Source organism: Thermobia domestica, chromosome 7, assembly GCF_964235325.1.
Source record: "Thermobia domestica chromosome 7, izTheDome1.hap1.1, whole genome shotgun sequence".
NCBI classification, from domain to species: Eukaryota; Metazoa; Arthropoda; class Insecta; order Zygentoma; family Lepismatidae; genus Thermobia; species Thermobia domestica.
In genome coordinates, this window is record NC_137460.1 from 253,906,733 (window position 1) to 253,925,481 (window position 18,749).

Consider the following 18,749-nt stretch of genomic DNA (forward strand, 5'->3'; position numbering starts at 1 on the left):
AATATTCCGCACACTCGGCAAATACTGTACTCCAAGTTTTCCCCTTTTTTTGATATGGCATAAGCCGTTGAGGCGACTAGACCTCAGGGTCAACTTATACGATACACTTACAGCCGTGTGCACCAACGAAGTTTAAACGAGCGTTCACTTAAAAGCGTTCAAAATTAAACTTTCAAGTTTAAACGTGGTTCCCGGATTTTTGTTGCACCATTGAAAATCGAAGTTCAGTTAATCTCGTTTAAGTAAACTTCGTTCAATTTGTAAAATCGACTCTGATTGGTTGTCGTCTTTTGTCTCTAACCTTCGTTTAACAAAGTTACAAATGAAGAAAGCATACCGCGTGGCGTGGTTCTCGACTTTCGAGATTGTGTGCATCTCGAGTGAACACAACATCAAACAATGAACTAATAAATTATACCTGTAATGAAATAAACGAGTGATACTTGGTGTTGCAATATTGATAGTAGATTTTAGATTAGATTGTAGCGTGTAGTTTCACTATACGGATCCATAGTATAAGTAGTAGTAGGAAAGGGTTAGAAGTCCCGCAGGGGTTTGTTAGGTTTTGTTCTCGGTGCAGTTTTACTATACGGATACACAGATTGTAAAATGTATAGAAAAATATGGGCGTCTTTAATTTGCTCATTTTATGTCTAACCCGTTCCTAGTATTATTACTACTTATACTATGGATACGTAGAGTAAAACTGCACGATGTTCTCGATATCCTATCATCTCGATATCGACCATCTATCCTATCATCCTCAATATGGATTCCTAGTATTATCGTTAGTAATACATTCCATACCCAGTATATTAAAATTCGAAACCACTAGAAAATAAAAGAAAAAACTTCTGGAATCCACTGGTGGGGAAAATTGATTCAACAGTTATTCATATTTCATTGTGAAAATGTTATTCTAATGCTTTTTATATCCTTTTCCCTGTTGGTGTTTGCCTACAATTCCTAGTTAGCGTAGGTAAAGTTGAGGAGCGGTACCATTTATTCTTTCCATTTATGATATAATGACTTCTGCATTTTTAGTTTCTCACCTGTCCACCAGCTACGCACACATTTATAATATGTTTGCAAACTTATATGTTATAAATACAACAGGTGCAAAAACCACGCACGAATCTGTGCTAAATGGCCAAAACAACCGAAGTTTGTCGATTCGAAGAAGGGCACAATTTGAGGGATCGCTCGTGATTTTGTCCGCGAAAGCAGGCACATTAGCGATGGTGGTGTGTGCATAAGAAAAGACCACTGTTTAAAATATCACCCTCCTGTTTTGCAGTGCAATTTCTCAAAATACATTCGTTAGACATGAAAGTAATCTGTGATTATAGAAACAGCGTTAAAATGTATTGTTCATAATTATGCAATTATAATGCAAAACTAGCTTGTAGTGATCACCTACTACAGATTGGTACGTATTTTTTGTACTAATTTGCTCATCACTCCAGCGGATGGTTCTTCCGAATTTTGACGCTTTTTACATTTTCAGGTTAGATTAGAGCTTTCTTTTTCCAGAGCATGCACTAAATGAAGTGCTCCATTACTTTAGGATGGCTCAGTAACTTATAAATGAAGTGTGGACGTATAGCATAAAAACTACTGTATATAAAACACAAACCAAGTTATGCTAGGTGCCCATTTAAAAAGCACGAATGCTATCTAAACTAGTTAGAGTAGGAGCGCGGTAGGGAGGCCCGAGCGTTTGCATCCATAGGGAGCAGGCGCGTCAGCGACGGGGTATACACATAAACGAGGACAATGGAAGAGCACACTTACACATACTATAATTTCTTTATCACTAATAATTAACTTTAATATGCTGTGATAGATGGTAATTACTTATATTCACACTTTCATTCCTTCATGAAAAATATTTCACGTCGTTTTTTACCTATAAATTTTCTAGGTGCATGTTTCGTTAAGGGAGTCCAAAACTACATTGGACCCCCTTAAGCTAAGCTAACCTGACCTAAGCTAAGCTAATCTAATCTGACCTAACCTAACCTAATATAACGTTATATTATAAAATCAAACGAAAATCAATATAAAGAAGTGGTGTCAAAGACACTGGACTCCCTTAACGGAACATTGACCATTTATATTTGGTAGAATTGCCTGCTGAAGTGAACCATTAATTTGCTTACACGTATACCTACCATCGTAAATTTGCCTGTTCACTACGGACGCACCTCGAATATAGCCCAGCAGCTTCACCTTGGGCGTAAACCGTAATAGGTTAAAATATAGCTTGTAATGGGTAGCTTGCGAAGTTTCGTACGTGGTTTTGAGACGTGTGGCTTTCACTATAGTAGCTAAGTTTCTATGTGTCTTATACAATTGTACGCAATTGGTTGATAAATCTACGAATAACTGGATAATGAGTTTTACGAGGAATAACTGGATAAGATTTACGCTTCTTTGCATGGAATTTTGACAAGAAAATACTGTATTTATAGACATAACTTGTATGCCCTCCTAACGTTAATCTTTACTGGAAAATTCTTTAGAAAATACATTGTCGAAAATGCTGAGCTGATTTTGTAAAAAAAAAACCAAACAAACCGCCTAGTAGTTTATTTCTAGTGGGTTCTCTATTGTAAAGCTACAGCCTCGCAGGTATTCTAGCTACATATCCTCCTTATTTATTTTTGCTAGTTAACACACTGTACCTGAAAATTAAAAAGAACTGTATTCCTAAAAGTTCAGAACATTTATTTCATTTTATTGATATACATTATAGCTATCAAGGAAAAAATAATGAAACCACGAGCAAAAAATTTCTCCGATCACGAGAATTGTAATTTCATTAGTGGAAAATACAAAGATATTATTAAATGTAAACAAACTGACTTGGATCAACGAAGTTTAAACCCCCAAATTCGGCCGTTCAAGCTAAAACCAAGTTCATCTACCATTTGACCGAGACATAACCTTGAACGTTGTTGGTGCAACAGACATTTTCACTGAACTTTGCTATGATCCTCGTTCAACAGTTGAACTTCGTTGGTGCACACGGCCGTTAACATTCCTCGTTCTCACTATCACTAGAAACTTCCAGCATGCGTGAGTTCTCTCGGGGGAAATACTACTTTAACCTTTCGATGGTTACAATCTGAGTGTGGTTAGGGTTTGCCACTAATTCGATTTTACGGGCATTTGTGGGAGAAATACTTCTTATATAATACGGTCCTATATACCTTGGTGTCAATTTAGGAGAAACGTCCTTCTTTGGTAGATAATCCCTACATAAAACTAAGTCACCAACCTTTAGTTTTATAGGTTGTCTAGTGCGGTCAACTCGTAATTTAGTCTGCTGCTGGACTTGTGTCATGGCCTGCTGGGCTAATTTACGGATTAGCTTTAGTTGTTTCTGATGTTCCTGTATTTTTGCAAATTGATACTGGGTGTCCAACTGAGTGGGGAATCTTGCCTTTTGTCATAGGGGGAGTATTTCATAATAAGAGAGGTGGACACATTATAAGCATAAGCAAAAAGTCGTACATATTCCGCCCACTTGGTAGGCTGCTTAGCCGTGTACTAAGTTAGAAAATTTGCAATTACAGTTAAATTGTTCACATAGTCCGTTGGTTGACGGTTTGAATGCTGCAGTTCGAACATGATTAATGTCAAATAAGTCATTTAGTTCGGCCATTATTGCTGCTAAGAAATTATTTCCCTGTCTGTTAATATCTTCTTTGGGGGGCCAAAACGCGTGATTAACTCGTCCAAGACGGCTCTACCCACTGTAGGAGCTTTCACGTTTCGCAGCGGTACTAATATTACGAAATGGCTGAGATATTCTACCATAACCAGGATGTAACTGTAGCCTGCACTACTATGTATCGGGCCAAAAATATCCAAACTCCAACGGGAGAATAGTTCCTCTTTTACAGGTAAGGTATGAAGAAAACCTTGTTTCTTTTCTCGAGGATGTTCACCCTTAGACATTCGTCACAAGAGCGGACATATTCTTTAACTATTTTCCCCATGTTGGGGAAGTAGTAACGTTCGTTCACTTTAGAGTACGTGCGAGAGAATCCCGTGTGGCCTCCACACAGCGGAGACGAATGGGCCTCTTGTAAGATATCAGGGATAGCCTTTTCCGGTATTACTAGTTTCCTATCTTTGTTCATGACTCGATATAGAACACCGTCAACCACGACATAGGGTTTTAGAGCACGATCAGTAGGGTTATCTTTCTTCTTTTGTATTCTCTAATTTTATCGTCCTTTCTTTGCATTGACCCTATATCTATGTTGGGGCATAACACTAGGTTGCACACGTCTGCACACTCTTCTTCTTGACTAAATTTGGAGGGTAACTCATCCTTCAACGGACACCTTGACAAGAAATCTGCGGTAACGTTATTACGGCCTTTTACATGTTCAATCGTAAACTGATAAGGTTGTAAACGGATGGCCCAGCGCATAAGACGAGACTTTAGCATCTTATTATTTCTTAGATAGCAAATGCCGCAGGCGTCAGTCCGAACAATAAAGAGGCGGTCTGCGAATAGAAAGTGGAAGTGCAAAATTGTCTTAGTAACACCTAAAGCTTCAAGCTCAACCGTGGAAAAGTTGAGCTCCGCTGGAGTCAAATATTTCGAAAAATAGGCTATCGGGTGTTCTTTATTATCTTCTTTAATTTGTGCGACGTATCCTCCGATTCCGTCTCGACAGGCATCCGAGTAGACTCTGGCATCTTGAGTCGGATCAAAGTGTGCGAGGACTGGAGCAGATATGAGACAAGACTTCAAAGTATCCCATGCCTTTTTCTCGGTTTCTCCAAAGTCGAATTTGACGTTTTTTTGGTCAATGAAATGAGTGGTTTTGCGATTTGAATCATTGAACAAAAGCTCGGTAAAATGAACAAAGTCCGATAAAAATACGTATTTCTCTGACTGTAGTGGGGTATGGTACCTTTGATATAGCCTCAATTTTGGCGGGGTCTACACAAACTCCTCGTCTACCGACGATGTGACCAAGCACCGAAGCTTCTTCATAACCAAAATAGCATTTCTTAGGGTTGAGTTTTAGGTTCGCCTCCTGGAGCCGAGATAGAATAATTCTCGTCCTCTCTATTAGAGCCAGAGAAACCAAATCGTCTAAATACCATATTACCTACTTCCACATGATGTCACCAAAGATAACATTCATCATGTTTTGAAAAAGGGCCAGGGCCGTGGTTAGGCCGAAAGCAGTCTTCTCTACATCGCACGGACGGATGAGCATCTGATAATACCAGTTTTGTAAATCTAACGTATTTATGAATTTGGTACCATTTAAGAAAGCTAGTACCTCATCTACGCGCGGCACTGGCACATAGTTGGGCCTTAATATCTTGTTAAAAGACCTGTAATCGATACAGATCCTTGGAGAGCCATCTTTTTTAGGTACTATCACAATTGGTGCCGAATAGGGGCTCTTGCTTTCCCGGATAATGTTACTGTCTAACATTTTCTGGATCTCTTCTGCGACTATCTCTCTCTGTTCTGGTGTTTCTCTATATGGAGGGTGAGAGACAGTAATATCTGTGATGACCTCCAAGGGGCACATAAATCTATCGGTAGCCGCAGTGAGACAAGATTTTTCCCAGGCTACATCCCTAAATTCCATCAGTAAGTCCAGTAACTTGTTTCTTTCTTCTAGGTTTAAGTTTGGACCAATATTTAGAACTTGAGCAAATTCTTCCTTTGTTTGTGGGACTTTTTGGGGTTGTCCAGAGACTTCTTCATCGACTGTGTCATCTTTGTTAGTAAGGCTTATGATCTGAGTAACAGCCTGCACGTCTTTATCTGTCTCGTCATTTAATAACTCAACCTGGGGAACAAGTTTCCCTAAATAAAGGTTTTTAGAAAAAGTTCCAGTTCGATCTGAACCATTAAAAATAGTCAGATAAATATTTCCTTTTTCAGTAAAAACTGGTCCTCTGGGGATCATGCAGGAGTGCCAATACCGAATTCCTTGGGACGGTATGAATTCGCAAATATGCACTTTCCCAATTGGCGCTGTAATTTCTGTCATACGAAGCCTTGGACTGCACGCGGACATTTGCTGGAACGTGCACTTTATAGGTAGTGTCCGAATAAAGATCAAAAATTTCTTCATCTAACCCCAAAGGATTTGGCACAACCTCTTTTTGAATATAATCTTGAGCAAAACTCTCTAGGTCAGAGAGAGTTGCTGGATCATTTATACTTCCTTGCGTTACCAAAGGTTTTTCAAATGTTTCTGACGGTTCCCTATTTAAATTGTCCCCTTCAGGCTCATGAAGCGCCTGTGAGGCCACGGGTAGCTTTACAGGGTGTTGGTTCTTTTTGGTATGTTTTGTTTCTTAAACGCGTTCTTTTTCTTTCTGTGAATAGTCACTGTACTTGAACTTTCCGTAGGACTAGCCACCAAAGTCCCACTAGGGCCTGGTTGAGGGGCAAGGTTGGATAGATTCTTTTCCCCTTTCCCTAAGCCAGGCGAATTGATAGGTTTCAGCTCAGGAGCACTGGAAGATACCTTGTTTTTCTTAGATCGTTTACGTCTTGCCTTTTTACGCCTATTAACGTTTCCATCCGTTCTATTCGTAGGCTCCAGGGGAAATTTTGTAGTTTCCCTGGAATGCACAAATACTTGAGATGTGATTCCTTTAGCAGATGTGGTTGTTTCTTATTAGCTACACTAGTAAAGGGATTTAGGGGATTACCTGCAGCCAACCTTTGAAACGGATCCCTACTCCTTGGTGGGGGTTCCGTTTCCTATAGGTTTGTTTTTTTCTACGAGGAGGGTTAGGGAAAGCCGGTTGTCTAGCGTTATCGTCCTGTGCCAATTTGAAATCGTTAAGCGATCCTTTTTCTAACTGAACTACTGACGGTGGGTATCGTTCAACATGTGTTAAATCTAAAGTATGAATTAATCCTTGACTGTGCCCATTGGTACTTTTTGGGATTGTGAACCATAGGTCTTCCACATGATTCCCGTCTTTATCTGCTAGCTCCAAGTATTTGGAATGAATTGTTGTGACATACTTGTGCAAAAAATCTACCCCTAAAATAACATCATAGGCGCAAAACTGTGGGTAAACTATAGCTACGTCTAGAAACGTTCTGGTTGTCTTCAAGTGATCCTTGAAACAACGCGCTATTCTCACCACAGGAATGTAATCTGTGGAGTGGGCACCTACCCCGCGAAGCTGTACATAACCCTTCAGTCTCTCAGTTAGTGGAAATCTTGGGGGTAAGAGGGTTTTCGAAGCCAGAGAGATTTCTGATCCCGTGTCAATGAGCGCTTGCGCCCAGCGGTCTCCTATTTTTATCTTGACTGTACTTAGCTGGGCTCGCCCATGGCCAAAGCCATAGGTATCTTGGTGATTGTTCTTATACATTTTATAACCCGGTTCTGCAACTACTTCGTCTGAGTAACAAGAACTAACCTGTACAAATCCCGGTCGGGCAGTTTCTTTAATGCTTGACCAGTCCAAGCGTTCATTTTAGCATATTATGTCATAACAAATCCTCTAACTAACTAACCTTTGTGCTGTCTGGTATTTTCTAAAATATTGCATGCACTGTTCGAGATTATCACAATCATCCACTTCAAGCATCAGCTTATTTAGGACGTCCGGTAACAAACTCATTCTAAGCTTACTCATCAGTTCACTTTCATTAATCCAACCTCGTAAGAATTTAAGATCCTTCATCAGCTTATAAATAAATGCTAAAGTACTTTCATTGGGTTGTTGTTTTCTTATATCAACGTCATATTCTAATCTTGCGGTGTACTCAATACTAGGAACTGCCTCTTTAAGTCTTTCCTTCAACTCGTTATAGCTTAAGGGTGGAAGGTTTGCTATGTCTAGTGAATAGAAGGAGAAAGCTTCCCCTTTCAAACAACAAGGGGAGTAATTCACTATCTCTGGGTTCGACCATTCGTATATGCTAGCCACTGATTCATATTTTTGTAGGAAGGTTTCCACGCACTCATGTCTATTACCAGAGAATTTCAACATTTGGATAGATCTTTAAATGCTTGTGGTTTAGCACTAATAGTAGAATTTTGATTGTCACCCTCGGGAGGAGGGGTGCTAACTTGGTCTGTTCCAACTGTATCTGTAAATTTAGGTTTCTCAAAACTATATGGTATAGATGGCTCGGTAGGCGGACTAGTTTTAATTTCTTGCTCAGATTTTAAATTTATACAAGGCTTATCCTCAGGATCTAATTTTAAAAAGGACGAAAGATTTGATTTTTGCTTGGCATAGTTCTTATCTTCACTTGATGTATGTGAAAAAGGCTCATCTTTCATGTCTAAGAACCTGTCTAAAGAAGCTGAGATGCTGAAATGTTCAGAAACTGACCTATAGTCGGTATCAGTTGCGCTTCTACTTTCTAACCCTGAGGTTTATTCTGGACTAAATTCTGATGTATAAGATATATCTTGTTCGCTAAGTACTAATTTTTCTGTCTTTTCTCCTTCGCTAAACTCTAATTTCTCCACCGGAGTCGTGGGTGAAACTACGCTGCTAGGTGGCGAAACAAACACTATCTGAAAGGGATTTAACTTTTCCCCTTGTTGATATTTTTTCATTTCCATGGCCGCAGGTGATTCACTAGTCTCATTATAGGAACTAAGTTTAGAACTAGCACTAGCTGAGGTTTGTAATCCAATATTATTACCATTGTTAGTTTGTGTGTTTGGGTTGGAAGGGTTGAGAGATCGTATCTATTTTCCACCTCATCTAAACAAATTACTGACGCACCCATTTCTGCGTAATCAAAAATTCTACGAATATTCTCGTTTATTCTACTCTCGGACCAGGAATCCTTGTCCTCTTCATTTTCCTCAATTTGTTTCTGGTGGTCGGAGTAAACTGAGGGAAAGGCTTCATCACTTTTCTTCTCATCGTCTAACATCCTCTCAACTGGAGCAGGGGCGACGAGATCATTTCTCTGATTGGCGTCCTCTGTGGGAGGGTCTTGCTTCAGTAGAAACCGGGGAGTAGAAACCGTAGAAGGATCCCAATGGTCAAATCGGAGTTCTTCTTCGGAGTTCCAAGAAGGTTTTGACTCATCCTCCAGGGATGACGTAGGAGGAGACTCCGGGCTGTCTTCTTGAAATTGGGCTATTTCTTCGTTTTATAACTGCTGCAGTTCGTATCCCAACCAATCATCTTTCAAAGATTCACCCCCATCTTTATCTGCACTACTAATATCTCCGTTTGACCACCTAACTTTAGTAACTACATTAAGTATGTTATCTATGTTGTCCAAATATTGCAGTTTCTCTTGGAGGATAAGGCTATTTTCAAACATAACCGGGTTGGTCTGAGTAGCTGTTGTCCGAATAACTTTGAGATCACGATCTGTGTCAATCCTGATCATTTTAGGAAATTTATATTCGGTCTGAACGCTATCCTTCTTTTGAAAAACTTCGGTCTGTATTTCCATATCAAAATTCCCAACTACATTTTCCTCAGGTAATAAATCTTCAAAAGGGGCTGAGGGATCAGCTTGAAAAATAATACCTAATTTCTCTTCATTGTCACCCTGGCGACGAACAACTGTGACCTGTACTTTCTTGTTCCGTAGTTGTTTTGTTAAAGGTCGAATTAAGTTTCCTACAGCAGGAGACAGTTCTGTTTGTAATGAATGCCTAATCTGATCTATTAACGCTTCATTGTTAGGTTGTGTCAGAGAGAGCAATTCATTTTCATTGTTCTCGTCAGGACTCTCAATTTTCGTTTCCCTTGGTTCGGTTCCTATATTCGCATAAATTGGCTCTTTATTCGTTAAAGTCTGGGGTTCGGGACCAACATTTTCGTAACTTGGCTCTTCAGTCGCTAAGGTCCGTGGTTCGGGACCTATGTTGGTGTAAATATGCTCTTTTCTCATTGAGATTCGTGATTTGGTATTTAAGTTGGCATATATAGTTGTAGGGCCGACCTCGGCATAAACTGTTTCACCACTACTACCAGCATAAAAGATTGGAAGGCCGGTCTTCGCATTTCTAACGGCGTTATAAGATCTGACGGTTCGTACTTAATCGGAAAATATAACGCTACCGGGCTATCTGCTTCCTTAGAGACACAACTATATTTATTTCCTGAACTTAACACTAAGTTACTTAATCTATTGTCCTTATCAGTTAACTTATTATCGTCTAAGAGTCTTTGGTTCGAGGGAACATCAGGTATCACACCTGATGTTGATTCTATCTCAATTGTTACTTGATGACATTCCTGACCTGCAGTTATTAGTTCTGCGATTTCTAGTTCGTCTTTTAAATTTAATTCATTCACTAGAGTTTTCGGATCTACCCCCGGTGGGGTTTTGTCAGTATCTGAATTAACATATATTGTCCTAGGGGCTGGTGTTGGTTTATCACTCGGACCAGCACTTTGTTTTTCTGTATCATTTCTAGTCGACATAGGGCTGGACGCGGCAAGCGGCGTTAAGTCGTAGCCAATCGCCGGAGCGTCGGGAATTTGTGGACTAGCAGTCGTTGGTTCGAGATGTTTGGGCTGACACCACGTATCCAAATATCTCGGTGATGGATTGTTTTTCCAACGGCCAAATTGAGGAGCAGAATGCCCGTGATTACATTCAATACAATAATAATTATTCCACCGATCCAAAATATAACGGTGCTTGCTCGTGGATGTCTTAGGGTAATGGGATTGTCCTAAATCTAAGAGTTTCTCTTATTTTCTGTGCGAAGCTCATTTTTGATGAATAAACTTTGTTTTCCTAGTCAGTGGCCTCATAAACCAGGGCAGTGTGTAATCAACTTATTTCCTCCGATATAGTAAGAATTTAATCACTGACAGCTACTTCCCTCGGAAATGCTACGTCAATTTAAGATAATAAAAAAACATGTTATTTTAATGTCTTACTTTTCTTATAAACTTCTTCCGAACTTGAATACTAAACTTCCCTTTCTTTATAAATTTGCTTAACTTTTCAGAACGGGAAACGGAAGGTGACTAGATAGTTATATATTTTAAAGAAAATACTTATTTATTCACTTATGATGATTTTGCTTTTTACTTCTTTAACTTTTTTTTTAATTTCACTTTTTTTAACTGCTTTTTTTTTTAAATGCACACAGGGGGATTACGAAACAATCCAATCATTGGATCATGTACCTGCATTTTGGTTTTTGGTTTATAGCATTTGCATAATTAGGAGTTTTAGGTAATTGTTCTCAGGCAGCCGACGGACGTACACCCCTAGTATAGACAAGGGGGAGCCTGCTGAACCAGGAGGATAATATGCCTGTGTCTCCAAGCTTGCATGGGGAAGGATTTTAAACACTTATCGTCGGACAAAACTTGACGAACTTTCATCCCATGTAATGGGCGGTTCTGTTGTCCAGAGATAAACTGCCTGTGATCCTCCCAAAAAGTAAACGGTAAGGATTTTAGCCACTTATCGCCGGACAAAACTTGACGAGCTTTCATCCCGCGTAACGGGCGGTTCTGTTGTCCAGAGATAAACTGACTGTGATCCCCCCAAAGCTAGCAGAAGCAAAAGCAGGTTTAGGGTTTTGCAAGTACATGAGACAAAAGCTGAATTGTATCTTAACACTCGCGTCCCGATTTTATATTTCCATTACTACACAAGAAAACGTCGTGAGGTAGACTGAGTCTTGTTCTGCGGAACTTAGCGACTATTCCGCTGACGTATAACAACATAAAGCGAGAGAAGTTGAGAACTAGAAAATATTCGTCGCCAGTTCACTCCTTGTAAAACGCACTATTTAGAGCAGGATTATACTTGTATATCAGAGTCATAAGCTGAACACCGCCCAGGCCAAGTACGCCACTGAACTTTAATGACTTTACATAGTACAGACACACTACTTGACTAGTCAAAAGAAAAACTATGCGTACACTTTACAGTTTTATATATAAAAACAAAACTTCGATAAAATTCACTCGCGATTTGCCCTAAAGCACAACTGAGATTTCTGGTTCCCCAGCGAAGTGAGCGAGCACCAGGGACTTGATCAAGGATTCAAGAACACAGTTCGTTACCCGGCGAACACCGAACACCATAAAACTGTTATGTGTTTTTGAGATTGTCGTTGTGTTTTGTGTACACTTTCTTTCGTGAAATCGTTTTTGAGATCACTTCTCTACTCTCCACTCAGTATGTCAAAGTTGGTGATGAGTCCAACTCCCTTTAAGCCTCAGTAGCGGCACATCTTAGGCTTTACTGGTTCGAAGATGATGAGAAAGTGCTATAAAAGTCTCAATAATGGGGGAAGACTTGTATCTCAGAGGTAGAACTCGTACTGGAAATCGAAACCCAGGTAACTCATGAAGACTGTGAACTGAATCCAGATAGGGAGGGATAGCATGACTAAATTAAAGATACCACTTCCATCGTTAATTCTATTTATAAGAATAAAGAAAAAAAGAAAAAAAAATTTTTACAATTCGGAAATATGAAAATACAAGCGTAAAGTATTACCACATGACATGTATGGGCACAACCCCTACATTACAAACTGGGTGCTAGAAGGTTATCACGCTAAGCCGCGATTTATTGAAAGTAGTAATTTTGATGATTTGTACTTGCAACTTGCATTGGACAAAAGGGGGAGCGGTAAACTCCGAAGTGGAAACTTGGTCTCATTTTCAAGTCGTAACTTAACGTCAATTTTCAACAAGTCTCAAAGTGCTCGTCCCTTATTAAGGGAACTTAGAAAAACAATCACATACCTGATTTTATGACGAGCGTCCGCAACGAAGATTCAAGTACACTTGATGAACGCCGAAAAGAACAACCTGAGCTCGGCTAGGGGCCTAGCTTATAAAACGACTTCGTCCCACGCATTTCTGCTAGTTCCTGACGTAGCTCGAGAGCGGCGTCACGAGCCTTGACGAGCTTGGAGAAGTTTTTCACGCGCATGCCCAATAGTGGCCAAGACTTCTAGTTTTCTATGATTTTTCCCATCACGCCGGGCCGGAAGTATCTATTTTACATTTACTAATACATCTTTATTTTCACGTGCAGCTTCAAATCCATTATGTTTTTATGTACTTATTGCTTGCGTGATGTTGAATAAATTAACAGCAGCGACCCAGTACTGTGATTTGGGTAAATCAAAGACAGGGTCATGCCACTATTACATGCGTGTGGGTTGGCGTCAATGAGACATTAGCTTGCTAATACAATCAATGCCTCACTTGACTCCGTTCTCCCTTTCTCTTCGACACACACAATTAGAAAAGCGCGGGTGTCTCACCCCATAATTTGAGTCCGGCTTAGGACTTAGACGCTTACCTGTGTAACAATATTATATATATATATATATATATATATATATATATATAATTTGTGATTTTCTCAAATAACGCAAATCAGGATTTACTCTCAACCATACAACATTGTTCAGGTGAGTGAAATCTATAGATTGGTCTGTTTCATAGCATACAAGGAGGAGTTGCTAAGGTATATACTGTAGAAAGCCATAAGTTGAAAAGATAAAAATATATACACATACCTGATGACACGTGCTCAAGGAACTTTCTGAGTTGCGACATCACGTTGATAGCCACATAAATGAAATAATTTCGGTATTGGCCGAGTTTCCACCAGTTTGACTTTGCAACGATTTTCAGCTGCAATCTTAAGCATTTTTTGTAAGTCTTCCAACAGACTTGTCACAGAGAATTGCTGTAATTAAAACAAAATTGTTAATAAGGGAAATAAAATTAAAATAGAATGGACCATTAGTTTTTCCTATCTCAAATCAACCAAAGTAAACCATTTTAAAAATTGATGGTCTCAGATTTTATTTTTTGTACATTGAAAGACATGTTTGCAAATAGGTATTTTGTAAAATAAAACTTTTCCAACCTTCATAGGTAATTAGTAATTAATTACAGAATCATGCTCCAGGTAAAGACTAAAAACCGGCTGATTTTGTATTTTATTGTTTATTTCAATAACTATAAGAGCTATGAAGCTAAAAATTCACATCCGCATGTAATTTTGCCTGTAGATTTCAAATCTGCGATCAAATCCAATATTGTATAGGTGGACAGTTATATAACACCATTTATGATCCCAAGTTCAAGCCCTGGAATGAACATGTGGTGAAAGTTTTACATGTATGAAATTTTAGCACAAGATTAACCCTTTCCGGATCCTGCCATTTTGGGCTACTTTTTAGACTTTCAGTCAAGCATCTACTGCATCGTCACTGTTTATCCTAGGATCATGGTTCGTACCTCATTCTCTTCAGAATAGAGCAGGCTTTGAAATGGTATCACCTCCATGCCCATACCATATACCAGGAGAGGGAAAATTGATGTCAAAGGGAAAATTTAGATGGGGAAATTTTTTTGTCCAACTTTGGGCCCCCCTGCCCCCCCCCCTGTTTGAACATAGAGACCTCCAAAAAATCTCATGAATAGTACTTGGTAAACTAAATGTGTGTGTTAAATTTCAAGTTTATATCTTGAATAGTAAGGGCGGGAGAAATTTTATCAGGAATTCCCGCCATGCCCAAAACTACCGCAAAACACCATGATTTCAGGGAAAAAATTTCCTGAGACTTCCCTAATTACCCTAGGGTCATGTTTCGCCCATCATTGTCTTCAGAACAGAACTGCCTTTCAGACGGTATGACTCACGTGTCTCTATCATGTACGTAAAGGTGGAAAATCCCGAAGAAAGGGATTTTTTGGGTCTAAAAATCCCTTTTTTTAATTTTTGCCCCTCTGGACCCCCCCTGTTTTTACGCAGAAATCGAAAAAAAACTTCTGGTAAATACTACTCGGTGGACTGAATGTTTGTGCAAAATTTCAATCTTCTACGTGAAAAAATAGGCCCGCCAGAAAAAATTTCCCTACCATGCCCCCCTTTTACCCTATACAGAAGTATATTTGGATAAAAATTCACTGAGACGGCCCTAATTACCCTAGAATAATAATTCGACCGTCGATCTCTTCAGAATGGAACTGCCTTTCAGACGGTATGACTCTCGTGTCCCCATCGTGTATGTGAGGCGGGAAATGACGAAAAACGGGATTTTTGGGGTAAAAATATCCCGTTTTAACCCTTTGCCCCTCTGGTTCCTCCCTGTTTTAACACTGACATCGGAACAAAAAATCTGGTAAATACTACTCGGTAGGCTGAATGTTTGTGCAAAATTTCAATCTTCTACGTTCAAAAATAAGCCCGCCAAAAAATATATATACTGACAATGCCCCACTTTTACCCAATATAGAAGTATATTTTTTAAAAATTCCCTGAGACATCCCTAATTACCCTAGGATAATAATTCGACCGTCGTTCTCTTCAGAATGGAACTGCCTTTCAGACAGTATGACTCACGTGGTCCTATCATGTATGTGAGGCGGGAAAATGATGAAAAACGGGATTTTTGGGGTAAAAATATCCCTTTTTTAACCCTTTGCCCCTCTGTTTCTCCTTTGTTTTAACACTGACATCGGAACAAAAAATCTGGTAAATACTACTCGGTGGACTGAATGTTTGTGCAAAATTTCAATCTTCTGCGTTCAAAAATAAGCCCGCCAAAAAATAATGAACATAGACTTAAAAAGGGAAAAAATACATTTTAAGATTATGACGTCATCACCTTCTATGTCTGGACGCAGGACGGTCTGAAACCATATGTAATTTCTTCTACAATGTCTCTGGACTTGAAAAACAAAAAACAAAAACCGGACGAAAAAGCTCAAATAGAAGAGAAATAACGCAATGTACCATGAAAAATGCGTATGGTACAAATTGTACCAAGGATCCGGAAATGGTTAAGGAATGCCGATAAAGAAGAAGAAGAAGGAAAGAAAAAAATGACAATTGAGAAGAGCACACACACACAAAGACGTGTACGTAGAGTGTCTTGTTCGGTGACGGTAAGCATGGACCTCCATAAAAATTAGCAACATCTCGCAAGGAGGAAGGAGGGGAGGCAAAGATCTACATAGAAGATGAGTCGCGAATACGCACACACTGTTATGTACTCGACATATAATTCATATTTACATAAGGTGTAAAAGTGGGAGACTACTACAGGTAACTACTATGGGTATTAACGTTTAATTTGGAGAGAATAATCCTTTTATCACGAGAGCAAGGCGTAACAAATTTTTTTTCAAAGTGCCCATCCTAAAAGAGGTTTAAATTTTCCCCCTAAAAGTGAGGGGGGAACGCCGATACCTCACTTCCTGAATATAATTGTGACGCTACACACTTCCTAAAGAAATTACAATGGGCAAATATAGACATGGGGGACGGGGTGACGTCATGCGTCCCCCTACCTTTTCAGATTCACTTTCACCCCTGCCAAAGAATTGTGTATCTCAAATCCGTGGCGTTAGAAAAATGAACCTTGAGAAATTAAACCTTCACTCGAAATGAGAGGTGACTCGATAATTAATAAATTATACTACAATTAATAAACTATAGCAGTATAGTATGTGATATAAATATATTAAATATGAGAAACTACATTCGTATATCTTAACATGTACTCTCAAGAACTGATGATCGTTGGAAAACAAATGAGGGTTTGCATATGTATACCCTTGGCCCCTGCTGTGGGAGACGATGTAACTATCATAAAATGGACACTTATATAGCAGATGTTTCTGAATGTAAATTCCCTTTTAATTAGTGTTCGGCGGAACAAGAGTTCCTGTTTCAAGGAGCATAATCGAATGCATAGTTACGCGATAATCTGATAGCTTAGGGCATTCGGCGAAAGAGGTAGGAAGTGAACAAACAAGGAATCCAACGCACCATAAGTAAACCCTCTACCACCGTCATTATGGTCCTTAATAATTCCTCGAATTTATCGCGATGTGTAATATATATAGTTCGAAACCCTGTATCTTAACGAATACAATAACATGTAAACCATGAATAAAAGTTAATTATAGTAGAAGCAGGAAGATTTTTTCAGTTTTATTCTCCATTTTGATAATTGCGGGTTATGAATAATTTACGGTGTATGTCATAATAACTAAGAATGATATTTCTAGAAACTTTGGGTTATTGGTGTACTTCGATATTTGTTGATTATCCTTGTACCTGTTTTGCAACTACTCGACGTAAGAATCCCGATGGTAGTTACAAAGTTAAAAAAAGAAAAAAATGCTATTAGAAACCCAATTTTCTCCCAAATTTATGGATAGTAACATGGCTGTATGGTATTGGTCCAAAGTCTACATCATTCTGAAAACAATGACGTACAGAAGATAAATGTACGTAAATTACAACACGGAATGAAGCTTATTAAGTTAATTACTTTGTATTTCATAACGATGAATGTTTTTCAAAACTTCTATTCTTTCAGTCCTGCTAACTGCACGTCACTTAAACTTGGAAAAAATATATAAAATATAGTATTTTTGAAGTTCCTCTGGTGCAAGTAAATGATCTTCGAGCACATCTCAATAGGTCCACAGATCTGTAAGAAAAACACATTTGTGTCGGAAAAATTTAAAGAATTATCGCAAAATTTCCCTAGTTTTTGTGTGCATGTGTCAAGAAATCATTCCAAACTTGTTAATTGTAATGATACGGTAATTACGTACAACGTGATAACGTAAAATAATTAATAACGATAATAAAAAAAGAGAGGTACTTTTTTTAAAAAGTTATTATTGTTTCTTTTCTTTTGTCCCCAATTTAAACAACGTTTTTGAGTAGGTACTATTTATTTTTTATCTTCATACGTAAGTAGGAAAAACATCTGGAGGCATGCAAATGTATTTTTATTCGGGACCCGCTCATCGCTTGGTTATTCGATTTTTAATGTCTTAGAAATTAGGAAAGAATCACGAAATTTGTGGCTAATTTTGTAGTTGGGAGATATGTGAGTAGTATCTAATCCATGATGCATTCTAATGACCAGTGGCGTATACAAGGGAATCACAGTCCTAACCATCTTTGAGCAAGTTATTATGCAAAATTACATACTTCTATTAGGATATTTATACAAACATATGAAATTACATGAGCTTTAGAAATTGACACCCATCCTTGGCGAACTTATGCGTACGCCGCAGCAAAAGATGATGTGTGGATCATGAAGTAAATTTAATTAGGATAGGAGCAGCATCTTCCTAAATGAAAATCGAAAATGTAATTTAATCTTCAGGTTGTAAATTGTTGCAAAAAAAATACAATTGGTTATCCTTAATTGAAGCTTTGTGTTTGGAAAATTCGATTTCTGATCTGAAAGACAACTTCAAAGCACTGCCATTAAATGCGATCATAAAAAAATTTATTACTATACTGTTTTAAGTCACAGCAAGAAAACCAACGTACCACAACTCTATGTGCGAAGACGATAGGTCAATGTTAGAGCGCTCATATATAGTACGAGTAATCAATGGTGAACAACATCGTGTACATGCGTTTCTCGGGATCACCCCGGTTACTGATACATTCTCATTCCACCATTTCTTTTACAACCATTCAATTTTATCACTCATCCGTCTACTCGAGCATAAACAGTATAATCATGGGAAGATCAGCTAGATGTAAGATATGTTTCTTTTGAATAATTAATGTAAATTCTCCTGCAATTCGCTGTTTTCATAGTATAAAACAGATGACAAATGATGCAAGGAATTCTGTTAATTGGCGATAGCTTCACTTAAGCGGTGATGCAGCAACAAGTAGGTGGAAAAATAAATTCTCTGCAATAAAAACTTATCTTTTTCCTTCGTAATATGTGCAAATTGAATATAATTTATTG

At 38.6% G+C, this 18,749-nt stretch overlaps 1 protein-coding gene across 2 annotated transcripts in view; it reads right to left on the reverse strand.

Annotated features, from left to right (window-relative positions):
* Positions 1-18,749, reverse strand: part of LOC145690831 (malonate--CoA ligase ACSF3, mitochondrial-like) — a 55,475-nt gene that overhangs the window by 20,082 nt on the left and 16,644 nt on the right. For both annotated transcript variants that reach the window (XM_081766156.1, XM_081766155.1), the window contains exon 3: positions 13,515-13,687. In XM_081766156.1, coding sequence (XP_081622282.1) covers positions 13,641-13,687 — 47 coding nt within the window. In that variant the 3' untranslated portion in view covers positions 13,515-13,640. The remainder of the gene's footprint in view (positions 1-13,514; positions 13,688-18,749) is intronic.